Source organism: Caenorhabditis remanei, chromosome I (assembly GCF_010183535.1).
Source record: "Caenorhabditis remanei strain PX506 chromosome I, whole genome shotgun sequence".
Taxonomy (NCBI): domain Eukaryota; kingdom Metazoa; phylum Nematoda; class Chromadorea; order Rhabditida; family Rhabditidae; genus Caenorhabditis; species Caenorhabditis remanei.
The window spans coordinates 12,202,460-12,227,739 of record NC_071328.1 but is presented as its reverse complement, the minus strand read 5'-3'; the positions used below and the strand labels follow the sequence as shown (position 1 = coordinate 12,227,739).

The 25,280-nt window shown below is 39.0% G+C and overlaps 7 protein-coding genes across 7 annotated transcripts; 4 read left to right on the top strand and 3 right to left on the bottom strand.

The window, feature by feature from the left end:
• Positions 1-463: 463 nt before the first annotated feature.
• Positions 464-1,187, top strand: GCK72_002744 (uncharacterized protein; the record flags this gene model as incomplete). The annotated part of the gene is made up of 2 exons (XM_003112254.2): positions 464-537; positions 590-1,187. 2 exons carry the CDS (start codon positions 464-466, stop codon positions 1,185-1,187), a joined length of 672 nt encoding a protein of 223 aa, XP_003112302.2.
• A 1,211-nt stretch (positions 1,188-2,398) lies between these two features.
• Positions 2,399-2,842, top strand: GCK72_002743 (uncharacterized protein; the record flags this gene model as incomplete). Its single annotated transcript, XM_053723573.1, has 3 exons — positions 2,399-2,435; positions 2,481-2,564; positions 2,613-2,842. The coding sequence occupies 3 exons, from the start codon at positions 2,399-2,401 to the stop codon at positions 2,840-2,842; spliced, it is 351 nt and encodes a 116-aa protein (XP_053592218.1).
• Positions 2,843-4,772: 1,930 nt separating this feature from the next.
• GCK72_002742 (uncharacterized protein) lies at positions 4,773-5,352 on the top strand (the record flags this gene model as incomplete). Its single annotated transcript, XM_003111848.2, has 3 exons — positions 4,773-4,809; positions 4,855-5,189; positions 5,233-5,352. 3 exons carry the CDS (start codon positions 4,773-4,775, stop codon positions 5,350-5,352), a joined length of 492 nt encoding a protein of 163 aa, XP_003111896.2.
• Positions 5,353-7,537: 2,185 nt separating this feature from the next.
• GCK72_002741 (uncharacterized protein) lies at positions 7,538-10,204 on the top strand (the record flags this gene model as incomplete). Its single annotated transcript, XM_003112208.2, has 5 exons — positions 7,538-7,545; positions 8,647-8,893; positions 8,948-9,274; positions 9,622-9,869; positions 9,925-10,204. 5 exons carry the CDS (start codon positions 7,538-7,540, stop codon positions 10,202-10,204), a joined length of 1,110 nt encoding a protein of 369 aa, XP_003112256.2.
• A 714-nt stretch (positions 10,205-10,918) lies between these two features.
• On the bottom strand, positions 10,919-12,920 carry GCK72_002740 (uncharacterized protein; the record flags this gene model as incomplete). Its single annotated transcript, XM_053723572.1, has 8 exons — positions 10,919-10,967; positions 11,015-11,199; positions 11,304-11,909; positions 11,995-12,067; positions 12,263-12,306; positions 12,395-12,509; positions 12,557-12,627; positions 12,873-12,920. 8 exons carry the CDS (start codon positions 12,918-12,920, stop codon positions 10,919-10,921), a joined length of 1,191 nt encoding a protein of 396 aa, XP_053592217.1.
• A 2,069-nt stretch (positions 12,921-14,989) lies between these two features.
• GCK72_002739 (uncharacterized protein) lies at positions 14,990-16,562 on the bottom strand (the record flags this gene model as incomplete). The annotated part of the gene is made up of 4 exons (XM_053723571.1): positions 14,990-15,104; positions 15,175-15,260; positions 16,135-16,497; positions 16,548-16,562. 4 exons carry the CDS (start codon positions 16,560-16,562, stop codon positions 14,990-14,992), a joined length of 579 nt encoding a protein of 192 aa, XP_053592216.1.
• A 1,724-nt stretch (positions 16,563-18,286) lies between these two features.
• On the bottom strand, positions 18,287-25,004 carry GCK72_002738 (uncharacterized protein; the record flags this gene model as incomplete). Its single annotated transcript, XM_053723570.1, has 5 exons — positions 18,287-18,807; positions 18,857-18,976; positions 19,774-19,849; positions 21,214-21,841; positions 24,418-25,004. The coding sequence occupies 5 exons, from the start codon at positions 25,002-25,004 to the stop codon at positions 18,287-18,289; spliced, it is 1,932 nt and encodes a 643-aa protein (XP_053592215.1).
• Between the last annotated feature and the right edge of the window lie 276 nt (positions 25,005-25,280).

The following is a 25,280-nucleotide window of genomic DNA, read 5'->3' as shown; positions in this document are numbered from 1 at the left end:
CAACGACTCGTATCTCCCAAGAATAACGTCCTAAAAAAAAGTTGTCAATTACAAAAATAATCTACATAATTTTTTACAGATTACCCATAAAAATTTAAAATAATGGAATCTTCCAGAACGCCAGGACAGTCTCCTCGTGACTGGCTAATCCTGGGAAGCTAGAACGCGCCGCCCGTTCGAAAAATAAAAAGTTGAAATTGTTAATCCACGTGACCTCTCCAAAATTTAAACCAATAACAACAAACGTAAAAAACTTCAAATTCTCTGATACCCGAATATCCCCGTAACCCCCACCCCCCTTATCTCTTCCATCGCTACGTATTCCACGTGGAGGCCGATCAAATGATGCGATAAAAGTCGATGTAAGCTCGAGAAAATACCAATAAAATCAGTTCTCGTTTGAACATCAACTCTCGACTAACCGTCTTCTCTACTCGCTCCCTCAAGCACCCATCAACCAACAATGCAACCAATCAACACTTTCCTTTTGGCCATTCTTCTCATCGCCGCCGCACCAGTTGTCTTCTCCGATGAAGTGTAAGTTGTGGAGAATTCTCTGGAATGGAAACATTTATCGATATTCTTTCAGAGCTGTCACTCCAGCCCCTGGCGACGAGATCGCAGTTCCAAGCGTTGACGAAGCTCTGCCAGCAACTGAAGCCGACGTGCCAACTGAAACCAAAGAAGAGACCGAAGAGGCCACTGAAGCAGCCGCCGTTGAAGCAACAGAAGCCCCAGAAGTTTCAGAAGTCCCAGAAGCTACCGATGCCACTGCTCCAGAAGTCACCGAAGCTCCAGAAGCCGCTCCAGAAGTCCCGGAAGCCACCGATGCCACTGAGCCAGAAGTCACCGAAGCTCCAGAAGCCGCTCCAGAAGTCCCGGAACCCACCGATGCCACTGAGCCAGAAGTCACCGAAGCTCCAGAAGCTAAAGAAGCCGTCGTCACTGAGGCTCCAGAGGTCGTTGTCACCGAAGCTCCAGTGACTGAAGCTCCAGAAGTTGTCGAGGAAGTGACTTCTCGTCCAGCCTTCACCGAAGAGCCACAAGTCGCCGACGATGAAGACGTTGAAGACGTCACCACCCTTGAGGACCTCTTCAACTCGACCACCAACTCGACTTCTGCCGGTTTCCGTTCTTCTGGAACATTCTTCGTTGCTCCAATTGTCCTCTACGCATTGGTTCAATGATTTTGGATGATAACTAACCATTTTCTTACTAGCCATTCTTACTAACCCATGTGAAATAATAAATTATTCTTGATGTAAACGGTCTTGTCTTGTTGTTGCTTGGATGCTGCTTCTTAACAACTTTTTCAGATGTCGTTTCGCACTCTACCGTATCACCTGTAATTAATAAAGGAGTACCCAGTGGTGTACGTTTAAACCGGTATATTTTGGCTCCCAAGAGATACCAAAAACTTGCCAACAGACAAAGTAAAGTTCACTATTTGTAGAATATTACTTCACTTATAGATAGAATTTTATAGCTTGGATTTTCAATGCTTCAAAATTTTACAAAACGATGCTCGTCTCCTCTATCACTGTATAAGTTCGTTTTCCGATGTTCCCCCTTAAGCCGATCCTGAACTCATGACATTCAAAAAACCCTTCCCCCCTCTTCATCTCTCTCCCATTTCCCTATCTGTTGCTCTCCGCCTGTTCCCCCAACTTCTCCTCCCTTCTCGAGCAGAAACCACTCGTATCCAATTACCGTCTGAGTCTCTTCCAATCCTACACTCTCTCATCACAATGTGTTTATATATAATGGAGAACAGTAACAACTCATCAGAATAGGGGGAGAAACGATGTAGTCGAAAGTGTGAAAGGTCAATCACAGGTCATAACAGACGGCTCTATGAGCTGATGGGAAGGTGCTAGGAAACAGGCGGATTAGGGGGGAGGAAGAGGAGGAGATGATTTGAATCAAGTGTTGCCCCTAATCAAAACTTCCCGAATTAGAACTGGTACAAATCAGAATGGTACAAATCTAGGTCTAATGACTTTTATATAACGTTTTATCATTTTTTGTCAGCTGTGATTAGGGCGGTTTCGATCCGGACATGCCTTAGTCCAGTGGTTCTGATTCGTACCAGTTCTGACTAGGGCCAGCATCAAAAAGAGAAACGCTCTCCATTTCTCCCATAACTCAAGAGCCGAAGACGTTATCACGAAATTTTCAAATGTGAAAATAAAGCTCTTATTTTGATCTACCTAAATCATCTAAATTCTAACTATTTCAACAAATTCTGACGTCGCACTCTTTATCCCCTCCAATTATCCACTGAAACTCACATTTTGATAAGAAACAAGAAAACACGTGAACCACTGATAACTTATCATTCAGAAAAACAAAGCACTATTAATTTTCCCCCATTTTCTATTAATGCTCAGTTTGTTCAATGATGATTCAAGTGATTATCAATTGGTTATTCGATAGTTTGTATTCACAGTTTCCTCTGAAATCTCTTTTTTTAATTCCAGATAAATCCGTATTATTTGGCGCACTTCTCCCGATTCTCTTATCACCAGTCGTTGGATTCGATTGTGCTGGAAAGAATAAAATTGGTGAGTTGCAAGTGCGCTCCACCGGAATCCGAACTCTTGTTGTCACAGGAAAGAACAAGAACATGAAGAAGAAGAAACAAGAGGAAACGGAATCAGAGAATTCGAAAAAGAAGAAAAAGAAAAGGAGCAAGGAGGATACATCGGGGGATAGTGTAGAGGAGAGTGCTCCGATGAAGAAATCTGTGATGTACATGTATTTAATCGAAAAGGGGCATGAGGGTGTGAAAGCAGAAATACGTGAACTCTTGTTTACAGGAGTTTTTTCACAGCATGTTTGAAAGGCCACGTGTTTCACATTCTTCATTTCCCATAAAACGTTTGTATTTAATTTCGTGGCGATTGAATTTTGCCTACAGAGAATTCACTGATGACCAAGCTGGTTTTTTATGCTACCCAGCTGGAATCGTTCACATGGTACAAGAAATGGTTGTATCTAAAACAAGCAAACAGAACGAAGCAAAATACGGAATTCTTGTTTAAACTTTTTTCAGAAAATTTTTCTTTCATCTAACACTACATCGACTACTCAATTGAAGAAAGAAGCACAGAGAACATTACATATTTTTGTTTTATAAAAGAGTGAAAGTGTCAATCATTATTCTATCGTTTTACATAATTGATTATTTCAAAACATGGACGCCCTGGAGCTTGCTCTGACTCCGCCCCTTGGCTCAGCACACTAGAAGTAGTGATTACCTTAAAACAGGGACGCCCTGGAGCTTGCTCTGACTCCGCCCCTTGGCTCAGCACACTAGAAGTAGTGATTACCTTAAAATAGGGACGCCCTGGAGCTTGCTCTGACTCCGCCCCTTGGCTCAGCACACTAGAAGTAGTGATTACCTTAAAACAGGGACGCCCTGGAGCTTGCTCTGACTCCGCCCCTTGGCTCAGCACACTAGAAGTAGTGATTACCTTAAAACAGGGACGCCCTGGAGCTTGCTCTGACTCCGCCCCTTGGCTCAGCACACTAGAAGTAGTGATTACCTTAAAATAGGGACGCCCTGGAGCTTGCTCTGACTCCGCCCCTTGGCTCAGCACACTAGAAGTAGTGATTACCTTAAAATAGGGACGCCCTGGAGCTTGCTCTGACTCCGCGCCTAAGCTTTGGAATAATCAGGGGCGACCTGCGCATTTCTTTGCAGGAATTCTAATAACAAATTTAGCTGTCCTTCCCAAAAATGCTCTGGCGGTTTGGGGTCATGTTTTCAATTGTCCTTTCTATCACTACAAATAAGTTTGAGAACTTCGAATTTTTCTACTGCCAACAAACCCTCTGGTTGATTCGATCATTCGAGAGGGTTATATTTAATTACACGCTGTTAAAATACGAATTTTAAAAATGAAAAAGGCGTGAAGTTATTATAACCATGGTTAAGAGATTATAACGTGTCCACTTGGAGTAGTGGTTAGTGCTGACGGTGCGAATCAAGAGGTTCTTGGTTCGATTCCTGTCAAAAACATGCGTGTTTTGTATGATGCTCAAAATTGGCATCATACACCCTCATGCCCCTCGAAAAATACCCCAAGCCCCAAATCGGGGGGATACAGGCGCGCCACAATGTGTTTATATATAATGGAGAACAGTAACAACTCATCAGAATAGGGGGAGAAACGATGTAGTCGAAAGTGTGAAAGGTCAATCACAGGTCATAACAGACGGCTCTATGAGCTGATGGGAAGGTGCTAGGAAACAGGCGGATTAGGGGGGAGGAAGAGGAGGAGATGATTTGAATCAAGTGTTGCCCCTAATCAAAACTTCCCGAATTAGAACTGGTACAAATCAGAATGGTACAAATCTAGGTCTAATGACTTTTATATAACGTTTTATCATTTTTTGTCAGCTGTGATTAGGGCGGTTTCGATCCGGACATGCCTTAGTCCAGTGGTTCTGATTCGTACCAGTTCTGACTAGGGCCAGCATCAAAAAGAGAAACGCTCTCCATTTCTCCCATAACTCAAGAGCCGAAGACGTTATCACGAAATTTTCAAATGTGAAAATAAAGCTCTTATTTTGATCTACCTAAATCATCTAAATTCTAACTATTTCAACAAATTCTGACGTCGCACTCTTTATCCCCTCCGATTCTCCACTGAAACTCACATTTTGATAAGAAACAAGAAAACACGTGAACCACTGATAACTTATCATTCAGAAAAACAAAGCACTATTAATTTTCCCCCATTTTCTATTAATGCTCAGTTTGTTCAATGATGATTCAAGTGATTATCAATTGGTTATTCGATAGTTTGTATTCACAGTTTCCTCTGAAATCTCTTTTTTTAATTCCAGATAAATCCGTATTATTTGGCGCACTTCTCCCGATTCTCTTATCACCAGTCGTTGGATTCGATTGTGCTGGAAAGAATAAAATTGGTGAGTTGCAAGTGCGCTCCACCGGAATCCGAACTCTTGTTGTCACAGGAAAGAACAAGAACATGAAGAAGAAGAAACAAGAGGAAACGGAATCAGAGAATTCGAAAAAGAAGAAAAAGAAAAGGAGCAAGGAGGATACATCGGGGGATAGTGTAGAGGAGAGTGCTCCGATGAAGAAATCTGTGATGAAGAAGTCGTCGCCATTCAAAAAGCTCAAAAATAAAAAGAGCAAAGGACCCGCTATCTATAAGGTGAGAGCACTCGGGATTTTGATCGATTTCTGTAGTTTTTCAGCCTCCCCCTCTTCACGAACGTCCGAAGAATCCTGGATTCGAAGCGCCAATTGAGCCAACGGAGGATACGAACACTTATCGACAGATAGAAGGATTCCGTGATGCACAGAATTTTGCCTGAACTTTTTGACTGGTTCTCTGAATAAACCTGTTTTAAATCAAGTCATGATTTTTTTTTCTTAAAAGTGTAATTTTTCAATTTCATCTGAAAATAACTGAATCTTTTCCACACTCAACCGCTGAATGTATAAAGGTGTGTGGCAAGGCTCCGCCCCTTCTTTTAGACAGGACAAAATCAGATTTATCTCCTACTTTCTCAATCATTGTCCAGATATTTTCTTCATTTCCCACACCATCTCCAAGTCACCCTTCCTTACCGGAAGTAAAGATTACGTAACTGTTGACAATGTATCCTTTTGGACACTTCAAACTTGGCTAAACCTACACTTGAGTACCCGTTGAACATGAATATCTCCCCCTTACTTCCATTTCAACAAATAAACAGGAAGAAGGGACCATAAACATTCTAGTGGCAACTGTCTGTCTGTCGAGAGGTGGATAGATTGGTTATGCAACATTCGGGAGAGGGTTTCGATTACCGTTTGGGATTGGGAGGTGTCAAATGGCTGGAAGAAACGGGAAATGCTTTGGAGAGAAAAAGAACACGGAAAATGACAAAATATAAATGAAAAAGTTTGAACGGAGACCATCGATAGGCGGACCTATTAAAATATTATCAACTACAAAAATGTAGCCCTGGTGTTATTCTACAAGATAAAATAAACCAAAAACAGAACAAATGAAAATTTACAAAAATTGACCCATCGAACCATGGTACCCATTCTTATAGTGGTGCACCTTGGCCTTCTCGGCCAAACTTGTTTTTTGCTAAAAATGTGATACCCGACCTGGAAAATTAGGTTTTAAGTTGTTTTTAACGTCAGAAATTGAATTTTCCGGTTATTTTGATGTTAAAATCACTAGTTGGCGTATTTAAAAAATGACAGTTTTTCCTCAATTTTTCGAATTTCCAACTTTAAAGGTGCGCGCACCTTTAAAGTTGGTGCGTATCTCAAAAGTGGGCGGAGCTATGAAAAAGTTGTCAACTACAAAAATGTTGATTGAGATTGGCTGTCCAGTAAATATAAACTCAAATCACGTTGAGTTATAGTAATCGCAAGATATGCATTCAAAGTTGACAACAATGGATAAGAAATTCGAAAACTGTACTTTTTCAAAAAACAACAATAAAGAACCGAAAGCCACTCTCACCCGATTTCTGTCTGAAAATTACAGATAGAGGAGCAAAAAAAGAAGAAGTTCAGTCCTCACGACTCCTGACACATGACTACAAAACTATAAACTGATCACAAGAAAACAAGACCAATGATTTCGAAATTCCCATTATTATTTTTTTCTTTTTTCCAACAACATTGAAAAGGGGGGAGAGAGGGTCATGAGTCAGACAACCTCTTTTTCAGGAAGCTTCGAAAGGAGGAGCCTTGTCACTGGAGTAATATCGGATAGCTGTTAGCACGGCACGCTTCTAACAACCGCGATCCACTAAAATCCTCTTGAAAAATGAACTCTTTTTCTCTGAGTCTCTCACATTCACACACAATTTTCTTCGGTTTCGGTAGAGCGCAGTTGTAAGAAGCGTGCCGTGCTAATACTAGACTATACATGAAACGCGCCTGAGGCACACCAGACGTTCCTCATTTTCTGGAGCTTTCAAAAAGTCTTAAAACCTCTAAGATCCCTTGAATCAGATTTCCAACAACTCCCGACCATCCTCCTCACTTCTTCTTCTAGGAATCCATTAACTCCTCATCTATATATATATATATATATTTCCTCTCCCTAACCAACCAACCAATCCAACCAGATGTGTCTTCTTCCATTCGTGTCCTCCCAACTCTTCGTCTTCAACTCCCCAAAAAATTGTTTATATTATAGTCACTCCTCCTCCTGTTTTCCCCATCCATAAGCCACCAGTTCTGCTCTCGTCTCAAAACTACCGTACCCCTCTCGGAGCAGTGGCGATGGGCGGAGTCTCATTTATGCAACGAGTCGTCAATGAAGCAACTCAATCCCCCCTACTCCCCCATTACTCTTTCTCTGAATACAAGGGCTCATCATCATTAGTGGGAGAATCTTTTGGGTTTTCTCAATTCAATTTCTTATGGATAAGATCCTTAACTTTTTTCTCCAAATCTGCTCCATTTTTTTCCATTCCAACCAATTTCTTTTATTCCAGGTCACCCAATCCACTTCCCCTCTCCGTAACTGCTGCCTCCTCGGGTATTATGGAACGGTAAGTCATGCTGTTTTCGACTGATTACGTAATAGGGTAACAGGTATCGAGAGGGGGGTCAAATTTGATATTGAGAGTGAGCACAGTGGGGGATATCTGCCGGAGATACTGGTCTAGTTGTAATTTATTCAAATGATAAATCTCAGAGATTCTGGAGATTTGTGTGGGGGATTTCGAAGTTTTTGATTACTTACGGCTTGTGAGAAACAGAAAAGAGGCAGTGAGTTGTCACAAATTATAGCCAGTATTAGGTAGCAGAAACTTTGGAAAACTTCAAAATTGTCCTGAAATATTGACTCCCAAGTAATTTTTAGGTATATTGGATAGATTTATGACAAATTTCAAAAAAAGTTAATTGATCTGTTAGAGTTTGTTCATGATTCCCGTCTCGCCGACTCTGAGCTGAATTTTCGAGATTAGTTATAAGTTATAACTTATAACTTTCTTTTAAATGCGATTTTTAGGTATTGTGATATCTTGAAGTAAATCATTTGATGTGCCTTATAAGTTTTTATTAATTCAGAAATTTCTTTATTTTCTTGCTAGTCTTATCTCACTGACCGATTTACAACTTCTTCCAAACTAGTAGTCTTTGATATCACAATGTCTTCAAATATAGCTCTTGACTTTTACTTCTAAATTACAAAATTGGATATATTCAAAAATTGACCGTACTCCAAATAGCCAGTTTCACCTTACTCCAAATAGCCAGTTTCAGATATTTTTGCTCTTAAGTTGCCTGTCTTGGGAAATTTACGGTCTTCTGAAATCAAGGAGAAAATTTTATTCAGAATGTTAGAATGCTATTTTGAATTATATCTCATTACTGAACTCTCTTTTGGTAAAATATTGTGAGCTCCACTTTGAAAAATTTCTTTTTTAAACTAAATCCAGCTCAAAATTAAAATAAAAAGATTTCATGAAACTCTCATCCGACACTAATTCAAGTTTGAAATTCCGTTCCTCAATATTAAAATCTCATTTCTCTTTCAAAACTGATCTATTTTGTACTACATATTTCAATATCTTTCCTGATTCCCTCTCACCTGTAATAACCTCTAATTTCCGATTCTCCTTATAATCTCACTAGACAATTTCCAGCCACTCCCTCTATTCCCTAGCCAACGCTCTGGGTCCTCTGAAACTCGATAATGACTCCTCCTCAACCGCTCAAATTCTTCCAAAAATCAAAACTGAGAAATTCGAGGAGGAAGAAGAGGATGAAGATAATGAGAATCTGAGTGATGATTATGAAGAAATGAAGGAAGATCAAGATGAGTGTCGATCGAAAAAGCGGAAAGAGAAGCCTCCATATTCTTATATTGCACTGATTGCAATGGCTATTTCGGTAAGGAAATCTGAATCATCTGGGGCACCTTTGACGCCGAAACATTATTTTCAGAAACGCCCGGATAAGAAGGCGACACTAGCTGAAATCTATAGCTATCTCCAGGAAAACTATGAGTTTTTCCGTGGAACCTATGCTGGATGGAGGAATTCAATCCGTCACAATCTCAGTTTAAATGAGTGTTTTGTGAAGTTGCCCAAGGACACGGGAGAAAGCTATCGCGGTCGAAAAGGTCACAAATGGACCATCAGTGACTCTTGTGAATTCATGCTCGAGGAGAACGGATTCCGTCGTCGCCCACGTGGATACAAAGCGAGGAAGAGAACTCATTTCTCCGGTTCCACTGATGGAAATGAGATGGCTTCGATTGGTGGGGGAGCGGTGAGTTGAGAGGAGGGAGTCACGTGGGGACACAGAAATGGGACAAATCGTATCGGAGAGAAGATAAATGACCGTGTCGATGGACATGTGTCACCTAATAGACAAACATTGAGACAAGTAGTCAGGGAACCAAAGATTTATTACTAATTGAAACCACTTTTGAAGTTACTGATTTGCAAGAAGTTCCCGGGACCATAAAACCCCTGCCGCCGATTCTCTTTTGAAACAAAATACGACCAGTTCCATAAATTTCCGGTATGGGAAACTCATAATGAACCCATTGAAGAGAAGAAGACACCACATTTTAGCGCTCAATTGACTTTTATAAACAAATGGGGGTTTTCCAGGTCTACGACTACCCTTGCTCCACCACTGACTACACCGATTCCAATGGATCCTCGATTTCGAATGAGGTGAAGAGTGCTATGATTGGGGATGATTGTGGATCGACTATCTCTGATCAGTTGGTATCTTCAACCACTTCTATTACATTGCCTCCTTTAACTGGCCCCGATCATTCCCCAATTTATCCAACACCTTCTCCGTATTTTGGATATGGATCTGCTGATTTTCCGATGCAATGGGCTTCACCAACGTAAGTTTCAGCGTATTCAATGACTCTTCAAATTAAAAATTATTTATATTTTCAGATACGACTGGCCGTACTACGCGACCCCTCAAATTGGATTGTGTTCCTCGGACTTCAATGGAATTACTCCATCTCCTACGATCACGCCTCATGTTACTCCTCAAGTTTCGCCATATTTCTACCCACCTGCGGTACTTGGCACATCGAGTTTTATGGATGATTGGCGCTTCGGCGTTTCTTCTTCTTCCATGCCTTCTGGAGTTTATGCGACGTCTTCATCATTCCTCTCTAGTGAATCGTCAGATATTGATGTCATCACTGTTCAGCAACCCTCTGATTGAGTATACTCTTTGTTTTATGTTTTTCAAATTTCCTAAAAACGCCGTTTCTACTTTTCAGTGCATTAAATACATTATGAATCATTTTTATCAAAAAAACAGTGAACTCTTGAAGAGCTTACAGGAAAGGGAGAGTTGAAGTAAGCGAGTCAAAGTGCCTAGCAATCTACACGCACATGCTATAACTCTGCAAGCGAAATAACTCATAAATAAATAGAGCACACTAATTACTCCACTTTTGAGTCGATTTTCGATGCATTATCAGAGAAAGGGGAAGAGTATTAGAATAGAAATTTGGGGGATCTTTTGTTCTACTACAAATGAAATCATTAGATATCGTTTCTAGATGGTTTGAGTGATAGGTGTATGGGACGAACGGGGTAGTAGAGATCAAACCCCAAATGGGGACGAGACTGATAACAACTTCTGGAGAATAGGATTTCCAAACAAATTTGACTACATATTGAATTTGGGGATAATGACTGGAACAGGAATAGGAAAATCTTATAAGTTTGCAAGATTCGAAAGAAAGTGCAAACTAAGAGACTAAATTGGGAAAAGAAAGGAGGAGCAAGATAATAACATAGTAGACAAACCTAGCAAATTCTGTGACAACTGGATGAGGACAGACTGAAACCCGAAGGTGAGCTGAACGTAATCTAATTGAATTTACTAGGAATGTGAATATTAACGTAAGAAAACAGAACAAATGACAGATTAGACATTTCCTCCGAATCTTTCACGGCCTTGTGTGGAATTGCGAACGCTGAAAGATGATAAATTAAGTAATTTCTTTCAAACTGTTACTCTTACCATTGTTGGAGAAGGTATTGGGCACTGTGAATTTGCGGCTCTGTTCCCTTGATTGTTATAATGCGTTCTGGTTGTCCAGTGCTTGGTTCAAGTGTGATTTGAGCTCCCGACTCCTGACGAATGCGAGCGATTCGTTCTCCTCCACGTCCGATGATGGTTCCTCCCAAATCAGATGGAATTGTCACCTGAAAAGCCTTTCCTGTCATGTTACGGGCTATAGTAGAAATATATAGAAGAAATGGACAATCGATAACCGGGGAATTTTCACTTCATTCTCTACGAAGCTTACCTGAGCAGTAGTAACCGGTCCACCACCGCCTGGTCCATATCCGTATCCAGCATTAGCTGGAGCACCGAATTGTCCTTGTTGAGGCGCATAACCAGGCGCATTCATTGCATAACCAGGCATTGGTCCTCCACGGAACTGCTGGAAATCTCCGGATTCAAAGGAACGTGGTCCTCCTCCGGGAGTAATAGCTCCTCCTCCATAGGACCGTTGTCCTCCGGCTGGCCCTTGTCCTCCACGTGGTGGAGCTGGTCCACGGTTGTTTTGTGGTCCTCCGGAAGACAAATTTCCAGGGAAACCTCCGTACTCGGAAATGTTTGATGGATCGTAATGGAAAGATGGAAGATATGGAGTAGAAGAACCCTTGATCGGAATCTCCTTAAGTTCCTTCATAACTTCTTCAATAATGGCCAAAACGTTCTTCTGTTCTCCGGAAGTAATGAGCACACGATCAGTGGACCCTGGAGCACATCCAGTGAATATCTTCAGACGGGCTGAGCACTTCTCGCGAAGCTCCTTGATTTTTGTTCCATTGCGACCAATCAGAGCTCCGGCATGCGATTGGTGAATGAGCATGCGGACTTCGCAGGGATCACGTTCCGAGAAGTTCTGAAACAAAGTTGAAAATGCTAACTTATCTTACTGAACAATATGATGTGCTAAGCGACTATTTACCGCTCGACTATTTACTTACGTCTTCCAAACGAGGGAGAACATCTCTCAAAATGTTGAGGACTGTTTTTTCATCCGCAGTGACAGTGCAAACGCTGAAATGATTATTAAGTTTGATAAACGAACTGAAAATAAGTAAGGGTAATGATGCAATGAATGGGGACCAGAAGAAATGACTGTTTTGTAAATATGAATACAATTAATCGATAAAGTAATGTGGGTTCTGATCAATGTGGGACGTGTGACCGGGAAGGAGGTTGTGGTGGACTGATGGACTTGGGCTTATTTACCGTTCAGGGGTATTCGAGTCGGGGACTTGGACATGGGCGTTGAACTGAAAATTAAATCGGGGTCAGGAAACGGGTCTCTATCGGGTCATAGTGGCCTGGATCATAAGTGAAGAATCAATAAGGAGCACTTACCTCTGCACGAAGACGTTTGATGTTTTCGCCTCCTTTTCCGATGATTGCTCCTGCTGATTTACTGCTCACAAGAAGGCGAACCTCAAACTTTCCTTGTTGAATTGCCTCAGTGAACCTGAAAAACAAAAAAATTTAGTGAGTCATTAGTAATTTTTTGTTTACCCGTCAGTTTTCGGTCTTTTGTGACGACCAGTGCGGTCTGCATCATCATTGTCGTGCTCTCGCTTCATAGCCTGGAATGAAAACTAAAATTTGGTGCGGCGAATATGAATTTTAGGACGTGAAAATGAACGGGAGTTTCCCACAAAGAAATTGTATTGCTACACTGGAGACGCAGAGAGCCAGTGCACTCGCGTGCGGTCCGCGAGCGTCGCGCGTACTCCGGGCAAACACATTTGCCGGGTCAATAGTGGTATTGACGTCACTAGAGAGGGAATATGTATGCAAATTCAACGCAACTTCTAGAATGATCCATTACCTTTGGGCTGTCGATGCCGACAGCGGCTGCTCCCACTTTAATCATCATGGTTGAAGTTTCCTGCAATTAGCGAACATTTTCTAGAGTAAAGAATGTAAAAAGACATTGGTTAAGAAACAGGTTTCCATGAAAATCACACAATTAATACGACGAAGTAAATTCAACTATTTCCTCAACTCTTCGAACAGAAGTTCTCCGGAAATTACTTCAAAATAGGCGAAATTTTTGATTTTCAGGCATTAATAGTCCTTATTTATTCATTTTCAATGACGAAAATTGGTAAAAAGTGGGAAAGAGGCGGCAAAGAGTATAGGAAAAACTAAAATTGTTTCAAACAAAAAAATCCAGCATGGCCTTTTTAAAGGCGCAAGGGGTTTTCAGTATAGGTCTCGCCACGAATACCGTAATCCTAATGACGCGGTCGTTTGAATCAGAGTTTTTCGTGTTTCTCATTTTTTCAAGTTGAATTTTTTTACTAAAAAAGCTCAATTTATATTGGAAAAAGGCGCAAAAAGTCATAATGAATTGAAAATAAAACAAGTTATCGTATAATTATCGAACAACAACAATTCCTGACGTTCGTGACTGCAATTTCGACACATTCGTTGTGTCTATTCGATTATTTGAAAATAAATGTTTCCGAAGTGCACTGCTGACACAAATCATAATAATTGGAGAGCCAATTGCCGAGAAATCAAGTGCTAAGAAACTCAATCCATAGATAGCGCTCGAAGAATCAGCGTGGTGATAGAAAAAGCTGTAGTATATCTGGAAAAGTTTAGTTTTAATGGTTTTTTTCTTTGAAAAACACCTGAAATAATACTTTACAAGTGAAAATTATAGAAATAATGAGAGTTGCATTAGTGATAGACTTTTCAATTTCTTTCGAACGTTTCGGCAATTTGATTAATGTAATTGTAGTGCAAATGAAGGTAAAAAATAAAGCGATTGTGATAAAAGCGAGCTGAAACCGAGATTGGCTAGCCTGAAATTATTTACATAAATGAGTTTCTAGCATTTTTCAGATTGTCAGCTCCCCACCCATTGAACTTTCTTCATATAATTAACCCAGAAACCTCCATATGTTGACTGCATATACACCCGTGATATAGCCAAATTCCAGTCAACACTCAGCGGACATAACACAACAAATAAAATGACAAATTTTATATTTTCTCTCCATATGAAGCCATGAGCAATCGGTAGAATGACACAAGTCATTCGATTCAAGACTAGAAAAGATTGCATGATAGATTTCGAGATGATTGCATGATGACTCAAAATCATCACAATTTTGAAGCCAAATAGAGGAGTTGAGAAGTATTCAGAAAGTAGGGGGCAGAGTGGGGTAACATAAATAAAGAATCGAGGGAGAATTCCTTCGACTATCATTATTACAGTGTTCTGAATTGTTATGGATTAGTAGACATTGTTGCCACTTACTAGTGAAGGTCATGGAGTCAATTTGGAGATAAATTACGTGACTCATATCATTGAAAAGCTGAGAAAACGCTGATTCCAAGTATGTATTTAGTTTTTGCTCTCGAGGCCTAGTTTTCGAGAAAAACAAGGTCAAAGTTCGCCATTTTTTTTCGACAATTTATAAAATTATTGTTTTTCTCGAATATCAGGCATCGAGGGCAAAAACTGAGTGTATGTTTCGAATCAGCATTTTATCAGCTTTTCATTGATATAGGTCACTATTCATATCTCCACACTGACTCCATGACCTTCCCTAGTTAAAATACTCACTATCACACAGTCCACCGCAAAGAGAACGAAGAACGAGTTGGTCATGAAAATATCTCTTCTTTTCCATACCAATGTTCTCAAGACCACCAAATTCAAGGCGATTCCCATCACAAGATAAATAAATTGCAAAATAAACTTCATAATTTCAATTTTGGGATCATACGAAAAATCACAATCAATATACATTCTATCAGTATCGGAGTCAGACATTTTCGATCTCGAAAAACCAAGAAATCGTTTCAAGAATGAAGAAGTTAGAGCTGAAGTAGAAACGCGAAAACATCAAATAGGGTATAATTATAGTGAATGTTGAAAACACAAAATTCAAGAAAGCACGTTCTTCGAAATGACACCCTATACTCATTCTAAGTGGTAATGGAAACAGGAAAGTTCTGAGAATCACTTATTTTTATTGGGTTGATCCATGAGAAGACGTTGTCTCGGACAGTTCTTGAGATACATAACATGACGATAGGGGAACTGGAAACTCTTAATAAGGAATAGAGTTGACTGAGTATCTGAGTTGCGGCTCAGATAATCAAAAGCTTACCCAACATTCAAAAAGTCATACGCAAATAGAGTAAGAGCGAACACTGAAGTGACCATTGTGTTAAAGGAGAAGAAATTGAATAGAATCTGAAAATTAAAGACTTGATTTTTTAAAATTTATATCCACGGTGAACCAAAGTTGTGGAAGTTTATAGAGTAAAACGGTAGCTATTAGTTCGACACAGTTCTTACAACTGCGCTCCACCGAAATATCCTTGAGAAAAGTCTCTGCGTCTCTCAATTTTCTTCGGTTCCGGTAGAGCGCGGTTGTAAGACGTGTGTCGGGCTAATTGTAAGATGCTAAAACTGTTTTACCTCTTTAAGTTATAACTATAGGGTGTACCCGTACTATAAAATTGTCAACTACAAAAATAAAACGCGTAAAATTCTATACATTTTTATTAGAAAAAAAAACTTCCGTCTCATTTCTGGAGGTACACAAAGAGACATCATCTGACAGACAGAAACGCCCTTTTCTTTTCAAAGATGTATATCTCAAAATCTGGAAGAGATATCAAAAAGTTACCAATAACAAAAATGTTACGGATAAAATTTCACACATTTTATCTGTTGATCATTTTTTGATAGCTCTTCAAGAAACAGAAATAGAGACGCAGAGATGTCAGACTGTGTGTTTCTCTTCACTCTCATCTTCAAACCCTCATATCTCAAAACCCTGAAAAGCCACCAAAAAGTTGTCAACTACAAAAATGAAGATCTAGTTTTATAAGCTTACATGAAAAACTCCAACCGTTGAAAATGCAGCAGAATTGATAATTGTGACAATTGTTATAGATTTTTCAAGATCTCGAAGTCGTTTTGGTAACAAAATGAGAGTATATAAAGTAACAAATGTGCAAATGAAAGTGAATGATAAAGCGATTATGATGAAAACAAGTTGGAATAGAGATTGGGAAGCCTGGAAATCGTTTTCTTTTCCCAGACAAAATGCTTTCCTTACCCATGACACTTTTTTGATATAATTAACCCAAAAGCCTCCATAAGTCGGCATCATATAAGCCCTCGAAATCACCAGATTCCAGTCGACACTTAGTGGAATCAGAAGGACCAACGGGACAATCCATTGAACATTTTTCATCCACATTCGATTATGATTAATTGGAAAAAGGACAGAAGTCATTCGATTCAGAACGAGAAGTGATTGAATCACAGATTTACAGATCTTGCAGTGATGACTCAGGACCATTATGAATTTGAAAAATACGAGAGGAGTTGAGAAATATTCATTGAGTAATGGACATATCGGAGTGATGTAGATGAATGGGCGGTCGAAAAATATATTGGAGAGAAGGAGAATTAGGCTCTGAAAAACCAGGATTACTGTAACTACAGTAACCTCAACATGGACCTTACCACTCCACAATCCATCGAAAAGAATATAAAAAACGAGTTTTGCCTATAGAATTTTCGATTTTTCACCCAAACCGTATAAATAATTGCTGAATTTAAGAATGCACCGATTGAAAGATAGACGAATTGAATCAAATATTTCAAAATTTCAGTTTTTGAATTATAAGATTCATCGCATTCGAATAGAATCGGATCCTCGGAATGCGACACATTCGGAACGAAAAATTTGGACATGTTCTGGAAAAAATGAGATTGAAATGGTGTCTTTCGGGCTCACACCTCTAAAGTAGATTAAATTGAATACGTGAAAACATAGACAGAGATTAAATTTGGGCTCTTTCGTGAAGTGATCAACATGACTTTGTGCTCGAAAAAGTTCTCCGTAGACAGAAAATTAACTTTTGATTTTGGAGAAAAAAATTACTGGTTTGTTTCTTTTTCGGGGAATGTATGGACACACGAAGGAACAAAATGGGATGAGAGAGAAAGAGAGAAAGAGAGGGGCAGTGGACATCCGGATAGACAGACACATTGACTGATAACAAAGTAATACGGTTGCTGAGTATGTGTACACGTACCATCTCAAAACCCTGAAAAGGCACCAAAAAGTTGTCAACTACAATTATGAAGATAGGAAGTCAGACGGTATGAAATGCTGGGAATTTCAGAATTTAGAATTTTCTTTCCTATTATAAATTGTTTTAGAATACTGCACATATTGATAGAAAAGCACTAAGAACTATCAAAAATAGCGCCAGAAATAGTAGAATACTGAAAAATCCAACGTTTTCGGAGTGAAATTTCTAGAACTTTCTCACAATCAGCGACCAAACTTGCGCTCGCTTTCAGCGGATTTTGCACCGAATTAAAAAAAATTCTTGAATTTCGAGAATGAACTTTTCGTATCATAATGTACACCAAATCCCATAAATTATGAAACGAAAATATCATTTTAAGAGTACAGCTCAAAAATCACTCTATTTTGCACTGAAATTAGGCGATTTCAGGGAAAAATTACTTTGTTGATATGTATCTTGCTAGGGAGTGTCCGTACAAGTGAGTCCGTACGGAAATGTAGATCAAACCTTGGTCTCCAGTTTTCTAATTGACAACATTTTTGTAGGAGATCTCTCTAAAAAGTTATAGATCATCAATTCATGCATCTATTTATTTCAAGTCCCCCCCCCCCACCTATTGACCTTGCCACGTACTCTCACGTACGTATTTTAAATAAATAAATAAATAAATAAATAAATAAATCTCCAAAATCTCTCACTGGTCAGAATGTTCAGAACTGACTTTAGAGTTCGAGACCTAGCAGAATCGAAAGACAATCGAAATCTGATAGAAAATCAGTTTTCTAAAAATTGTTGAGTGGCCTCCAGAATCCAGATATTCTGGTGTGAAAATCCAAATACACGATGTTTGTCCCAAAGTTAGTTGTGTTTCGCCCCAAATATCCAATATCAAAATATGAACTCCAAAGTCAGTTCTGACCATTCCTTAGTCAGAGATTCGAGAGGAGAATCACTTTGATCATCAGTAACTTTTCAGGGAAGTCTCGTTCATAAAAGGTTTCAACTACAAAAGTGAAGCTCTAGATTTGATATACACTTTCCCACAACAATTGACTATATACGATAACAGGTGACTGGGAATTGCGGAGGTCTAACAACCAGTTGACTGGTACTGTAGTTTTCATTGAAAATAGTACAAATTCATTTATACAAACAATCAAAGATTTATTTACTCTTCTTGATCTGCTTCGGACATGGACAATATTCTCCATCAACTCCTTGCGGTCCCGGTTGTCCGAATCCTCCCGGAACCCCATCGATTCCCTTTTGTCCTTGTGGTCCCTGCGGTCCCGGTGCTCCTGAATCTCCAGGTCCTCCAGCCAATCCAGGTGATCCCTGTCCACCGGGCACTCCAATATCTCCTTCAGCTCCCGGTGGTCCCGGTGGTCCAGGAATTCTTCGTACTCTGACTCCATCTTTTCCCCGATTTCCTGGTTTTCCATCGGTCCCCGGTTCTCCAACAGGTCCTGGTAGTCCTGGTTCTCCTGGATATCCTGGTTGTCCGGGTCTTCCGGGTATTCCATTGATTCCTGGGGCTCCTGTTCTGCCAGGTGGTCCAAAATCTCCACGTGGTCCTGGTGGACCCATTGGTCCTGCTGGGCACTGAGCACAACGTCCCGGGTCGTGACGGAGGACAGAGACATCGTCATCTCCAGATTGGCCAGGAACTCCAGGCTCACCATCATCTGAGAAATCAATCGATGAATTTGGGAATGTCATTCATTTTAAACTTACATCCATCCTCCCCATCAAATCCAGGTTGTCCTGGTGGTCCTCTACAATTACATCCTCTATTGACTGTTCTTCCATTGTATGATCCACCTGTTACAGGCAACACTGGTGCTCTTGTTAGGTCTGGAAATAAGATATTTGAAAGATACCAAGGAATACAGTACCGTGGAGAAAGATATAGAATTTTACCTTTTCTAATTGAAAATGTCCATTTTTTGATTACGGTATCGCTGATTGTTCCACTAAGTAAAACTTTTAATGGATCATGTAGAAATCATGTAGAGCTTCATTTTTGTAGTTGACAACTTTTTTGTACGGACACTCCCTAGAAAGTTACATATCGACAAAGTAATCGTTCCATTTCAGTGCAAAATAGAGTGATTTTTGAGCTGTACCCGTAAAATGACCATAACTCTCTAGGGAGTGTCCGTACAAAAAAGTTGTCAACTACAAAAATGAAGCTCTACATGATTTCTACATGATCCATTAAAAGTTTTACTTAGTGGAACAATCAGCGATACCGTAACACCTTCTCAAAGTTGCAATTTTCAACTGAAAAAAGGACGAATTGTGTATCTTACTGCACGGTACTGTACATCTGCGCTCTACCGAAACCAAAAAAAAATTGTATGCAAAATTGAGAGGCACAGAGAAAAATAGGCATTTTGGTGGAGCGCAGTTGTAAGAACTGTGCAGAGGTAATGGAAAAGATGATGAAGCGCGGAACCCGCGAGATGTCGGCTGCTTCATTTTTATATAATAGTGCCCATATTCTCAAAAAGTGGTATTCTTTAAAAACGGGAAGGAGGGAATACCTATTCCGAACTTGGGTAATTAAGAGTTCTTTGAAAAAACTGAAATTCTCCCCCGTTTCCAATTAATTTTTGAATAAGGATTCTCCAAAAGAATCCATTACTTACATGCATGTCTCTTGTGTCTATCAGTCTCTCCAGTTGCCACGAAAACCAAATCATCCCAGATTTTCTCTGAGGTTTCCTAAAAAATTTCAATTATTTCACTTTCTAAAAGTGGTTTACCTGGAAAATCTGCGTCTCCACTATCGTTTCCTCGGCGATTTTCGTAATTTCAGTTTGCCACGTGGCAATTGAAACGAGGAGAATGATACCGGCTGAGAGACAAGCAGCTGATAAGCCGAATGCAACGTTATCCCATTTCGAAGAAGAAGAAGACGTCATCTTCTCTTTTTGAAGAAGAAGAAATGAGATAATGAATGAACGAAAGGGGGGAAGAAGAGGTGATAAAGTGTAATCTTTGTGTAATATGAGTGGGTTGAATTAGGTAGAAAACTAGAAAATGGATAGATGTGGAGAGAAGAGATTACAATAAGCTTGACAGGAAACTTGATAAACGATCAAAGTCACGAGAAATTACTGTTCGAAAATCAGAAACTTTTGAAAGATCGGCTTGATGTCAAGAATTGTTTAGGACTTAAAAAAAAATTAATTACTTTTTCCATCGAAGGTGGAAGAAAAAGATCACTAATATGAGGAAAAGGAAAGGTGTAATTGATTTTTGCTGTTTGAAAGACCATGAATTGACAAAAAACTTTTTTATTGTTGTTGTAAACTGGGAACAACGACACGATTACTTGGATATTCAGATAATCGAAATAAATCTTTCGTGAATTTTCGATACGGAGCATTGAAAATGAGAAGAGATGCAGTGGCGAATATACTGTGAGCGGGGATGGAAAGGATGCAGATGTTGGTCAGACCTGGAAAAAGGATAGAGATGGATTACGGTAATGGGCAACTGTAATTAAAGTACAGTAATCAGTAGAGGCACCTGTAGATCAGAAAGGTTTTTTTTTTCGATTGTTCTGAGTCTTTTTTAATGTCGTTATCAAATCGAGATTTAAATTTTTGTGTTTGACAACATTTTGATGACATTTTGAAGTTTTGAGATACATCTTTAAAAAGAAACATTAATTCAAAAAAAACCGGGGGAAAGAGAGAAGCTCACTTGTTTTTACTAAACCAACGAAATATGAATCACTAGAAGAGCTACAGAAAAGATAAACTTTGGTATTAATCTACATAACACTTCACATTTATTTGTATTTAACTATTATTCGATCATGTTTTCATATCACGATTCAGGCTTCATAGAAATATGTAGTATGACTTTACAAAGGAACTTCTTCAAACGCACAACTTTCAAGAAGTGTATTTCGAAAGCCAATGAACTTATTTAATGCATCTCAAAAATTACCAGAGGTATCAAGGTGTCAATTACAATCATTTTGGATTAGTACTATGCGTTCCATATAAACTTGCAACAATCAGAACCTTATGAAACTCTTAAAACTCACCTTGCAAATACTGTCTTGTAATCCTCACATAAGTAAGCAACATCAAAGGAACCAATAGCACAGAAATCGGAGAAGCCACCTGAGCCAACGCTGACTTGAAAAATGACTTCTGAATTCTCTTCGTTCGAATTGAAAACGTTTGAATTAATTGAATCTTTCGGAGGTACATTGTACTATGGATAATGAAGAAAAACAGCTGGGCAGCACCGATCAAATTGAAAATTAAAGCGATGGCGGTGTAGATATTTGTGGAATTTCCGAGAGCAAATGCATGCGGATCAAAATAAATTTCAGTGGGACATGGTATCTCTTCAAGATATTTCAGTTTCATCTGTTCCTGATTCGATAGATCCTCCATGAATATCGGTAGAGAACCGGCACTTCCACAACAGAAATTCAGAATAACAAGAAATACTCTATGAGAATTTCTGAGTTTATAAAATAAATCATTGGGAGGCACCAACTGTCGATGTCTATTCTCGAACATCATCAGAACAGACACCAGAATTCCTCCGTAAATACAACTGACAATGTAGTGTTGATGCTGGTTTTTCATGGAAATGAAACGGAACAGACCAAGGGAATAACGGACTTGGACAGGGAAAAAATAATAAGGAGTGGTGAGGAGAGTATAGCAGATGGTGAGGAGAAGTAGCCTGAAACATGGGGGGAGTTGTTAGGTTACTGTAGTTCTAGGGTACTGTACTTATTGGATCGGGTACTGTACTTTACATTTTGCTATTGTTTGTGGTTCTCAGTGGAACTGGTTAAAGGTTCAGGAGCAGAGTTGCGTGGGATATTTTTTTGAAAACCTCGGACTTCCGGATAAGAATTTTTCCGACTTCCGTCATTCCATAACCATTGAAAAATGGTCTAAAAACCGAAAATAGGCTTTTCTTTAGCCAAAAACTAATTTTCCACTGATTTTCGTGAATTTTATAATTTTTCTCTTGGAGTTTTTGAATATTTGCTAAAAAGTTTAGTTCCGACTTTCGACTTCCGACTTAAGACTTCCAGGCGGGCAACTGTATCTTTCGGCACAGTGATTTCATTACTGGTACAGTATCTTGCACAGACTACGGTAGTTTGCAGTTCAAAATGTGACTTCCACCGCTCCTCGAGTCTTTTCTGAGGAGTACGGTAGCTTGTGGTCTTCTGTTTCTAAGCAACTTTGTAACTTGAAAACATAGTCCCACTCTAATTTTGGTTTGGTAGATCAAAAATTATTCGAGCATTGTTGTGGACCAATTTTCCAAAAATAAGGTATTTTATTCGGTCAGTTCAACTCTGTATCGATTTATATTCGTTTCTTTTTTTTCTAAATAAATCACCCACCAAAAATGCAAATGAAACAAATGAAATTGGAAACTCTCCATATATTTTGGAGTGTGCCAAACAATACAATAAATACCGAACAAGTTGACAGGAATCAGAATAAATGACTCAGAAATTGCAGCTTTTAATAGGAAATCCGGAGATTCTATCAGATTTTTGTTGGGTGGACAATAAGTGTAATTGGTGAGATAATATTGGGAAAGAGTTTTAGGTTGAAGAGATAGATTCATTGATGGGTTGAGCAATGGGAAATGGAAAAGAGAGAAGAAGAATAAGTCAGGTGGGGAGGGAGAAGGTAGGGGGAGAGAGAAGGGAGATAAGGTTAGATGGACTTCTCGAAGGGAAACTCATTGACTCATTTCTTCACGGTTTAGTGGTTTCATGCAAGAGAAAGAAGAAAATGTTTGAAAATGGTTGTCTGGTGTCTATGGTATGAATACATTGTTCTAGTTAATCTAGTCACAGTACGAGCCAAAATGATATCATATTTTGCCTTTTTCAGTTGAAAATGACCAACTTTGAGAGTGTGTCATGGTAATACTGATTGCCACATAAGGTAGATTTTTAATGATTCATAAAGATCAAAAGTAGAACTTCATTTTTGTAGTTAACAAGTTTTCAAAAGCTTTTCTAGTTTTCGAGATATCCGTATTTTACTACAGATTCAAAAATGGGTACCCATTTTTTACCGATTTTTTTTTGAAATTTTTCGAAAAAATAGAGTAAAAATGCTTAAATTATTGCACACATTCAAATTTTTATTCAATTTTGAATTTTTATTCAAAAACTATATTTTTTTTCAAAAAATTTCCAAAAAAATTCAGAAAATTTTTCTGTTCATCAACGTCATTTCCATTTCAGACATCAGTTCATGTCCATCATGTGGAAAGTCATTTGATGTTGTTCTCACTTCCCAATATGTTTTCTGACGAATTTTTATAATGAGGTTAATACAAGGAGACAAAAAACTTCATTGAAACTCGTACAGTTAGGGGTCGAGATATACAGTATCAAACACTTGAAATAGCTGCAACTCGACTACTCGAGGCCTCCGGAGCAGTTCTGGATACCAAGAGTTGCTTCAAAAAATTTCGATAGGGAGCGTTGAAAATAAGAAGAGATGCAGTTGAGAGGACACTGTTGGCTGGGATGAAAAGGATGCAGATGTTGATGAGACCTGAAAACTTTCTCTTTTTTTAAAGTTTCTTGCTGGTTTCCAAAGTTTGGAGAGAGCATATCTCAAAAACTTGAATTGCAATCAAAAAATTGCCAACTACAAAAATAATTACCATAAAATTTACCACATTTCACTAATTTGAAATTTTCGGCTAGCATTATTAGTTTTTGAGATACGAGACTTTGACGTTAACTGATTTCCATGTGACTGCAAGGTTACCTTTGTTTGAAGACGTTTATCTAAAAATCCAGCTACGTTAAACAAAAGTTGTTAATTACAAAAGTGATCTACATAAGATTTGCTACATTTTACTAGTTGACAATTTTCTGATAGCTATTTTAGTTTTGAAGTTATGCAGTTTGTAAATTGAGCGACAATTTGACTGTACCAAGAGAAGTGGGCGGTGAGTTTGACCAAAAATAGACAACTTTTTCTTTAAAAACTTTAAAATTTATATTTTTTAATAGATCAGGTGCAGCGCTTCATTTTTTAGTTGGCATTTTTTTAATAGCTCTGCCCACTTTTGAGATATATTTAAAGATAGCGCAGAAGCTTCTTTTAAGGCGCGTATCTCGAAAGTGGTCAGAGCTATCAAAAAGTTGTCAACTACAAAAATATACCTTTGGACTTGTTCTGTATCACCATATTTGAAAAACCTTACCTTGCAAATAAGCGCCCGTAGAATACACATACGCCAATAGAAATATGGGAACAACTAACACAAAAATGGGAGCAGATGCTTGAGCAATTGCAGCCTTGAAGAAAGCCTTTTGTAGTTGTTTGGTCCTGGCAGAAAACGTAGTGATCAATTGACTTTTCCGTAGATACATATAACTGTGAACAACGAGAAAAATGATTTCAATAGCTATGAGTATATTGGATGAATATGCCAAAGTGCTCCAAATATCTGCTTTTTTGACAACTGCAAATGAGCAAGAATCGAAATATAAATTGATTGGACACGGAAGAACTTCGAGATATTTCAATTTCAGAAGTTCTTGAGATTCATCTTGCATTAACACTGGCATCGAGTTGGTTAGACCAGCAGAGAAATTCAGAATTCCAATCAGAATCCGATGGAAATTATTGATTCGATAGAAGATATCAGTGGAAGGAACCAAATGTTTATGTCGATTCTCAAATAGAGCTATCACTGAAGTAGCGATTCCACTATATACAAAATGGACAATACACATTTGATACTGAGAACTGATATTCAGATGATGAAGTAATCCAATGGAACAACGGACTTGTGCAGGATAGAACTGGAATGGAGTGGTGAGGAGAGAGTAGAATACGGTTAGCATTAGGAACCTGGAAGTTGGATTTCTATTAGCTCTGCACAGTTCTTACAACTGCGCTCTACCGAAATGCCCTTGAGAAATGCCTCTCTTTCTCTGAGTCTCTCAATTTCACACACAATTTTCTTCGGTTTCGGTAGAGCGCGGTTGTAAGACACGTGGTGTGCCTTCTCACTGCGTCTCACAGTAGAAACTCGTTTCAACCGCGCTCCATTAGATTTAGCGGCGGCAAATTCAAATTTTCATGAAACATACATTTGTGCGTTGCCGTGACATTCGATA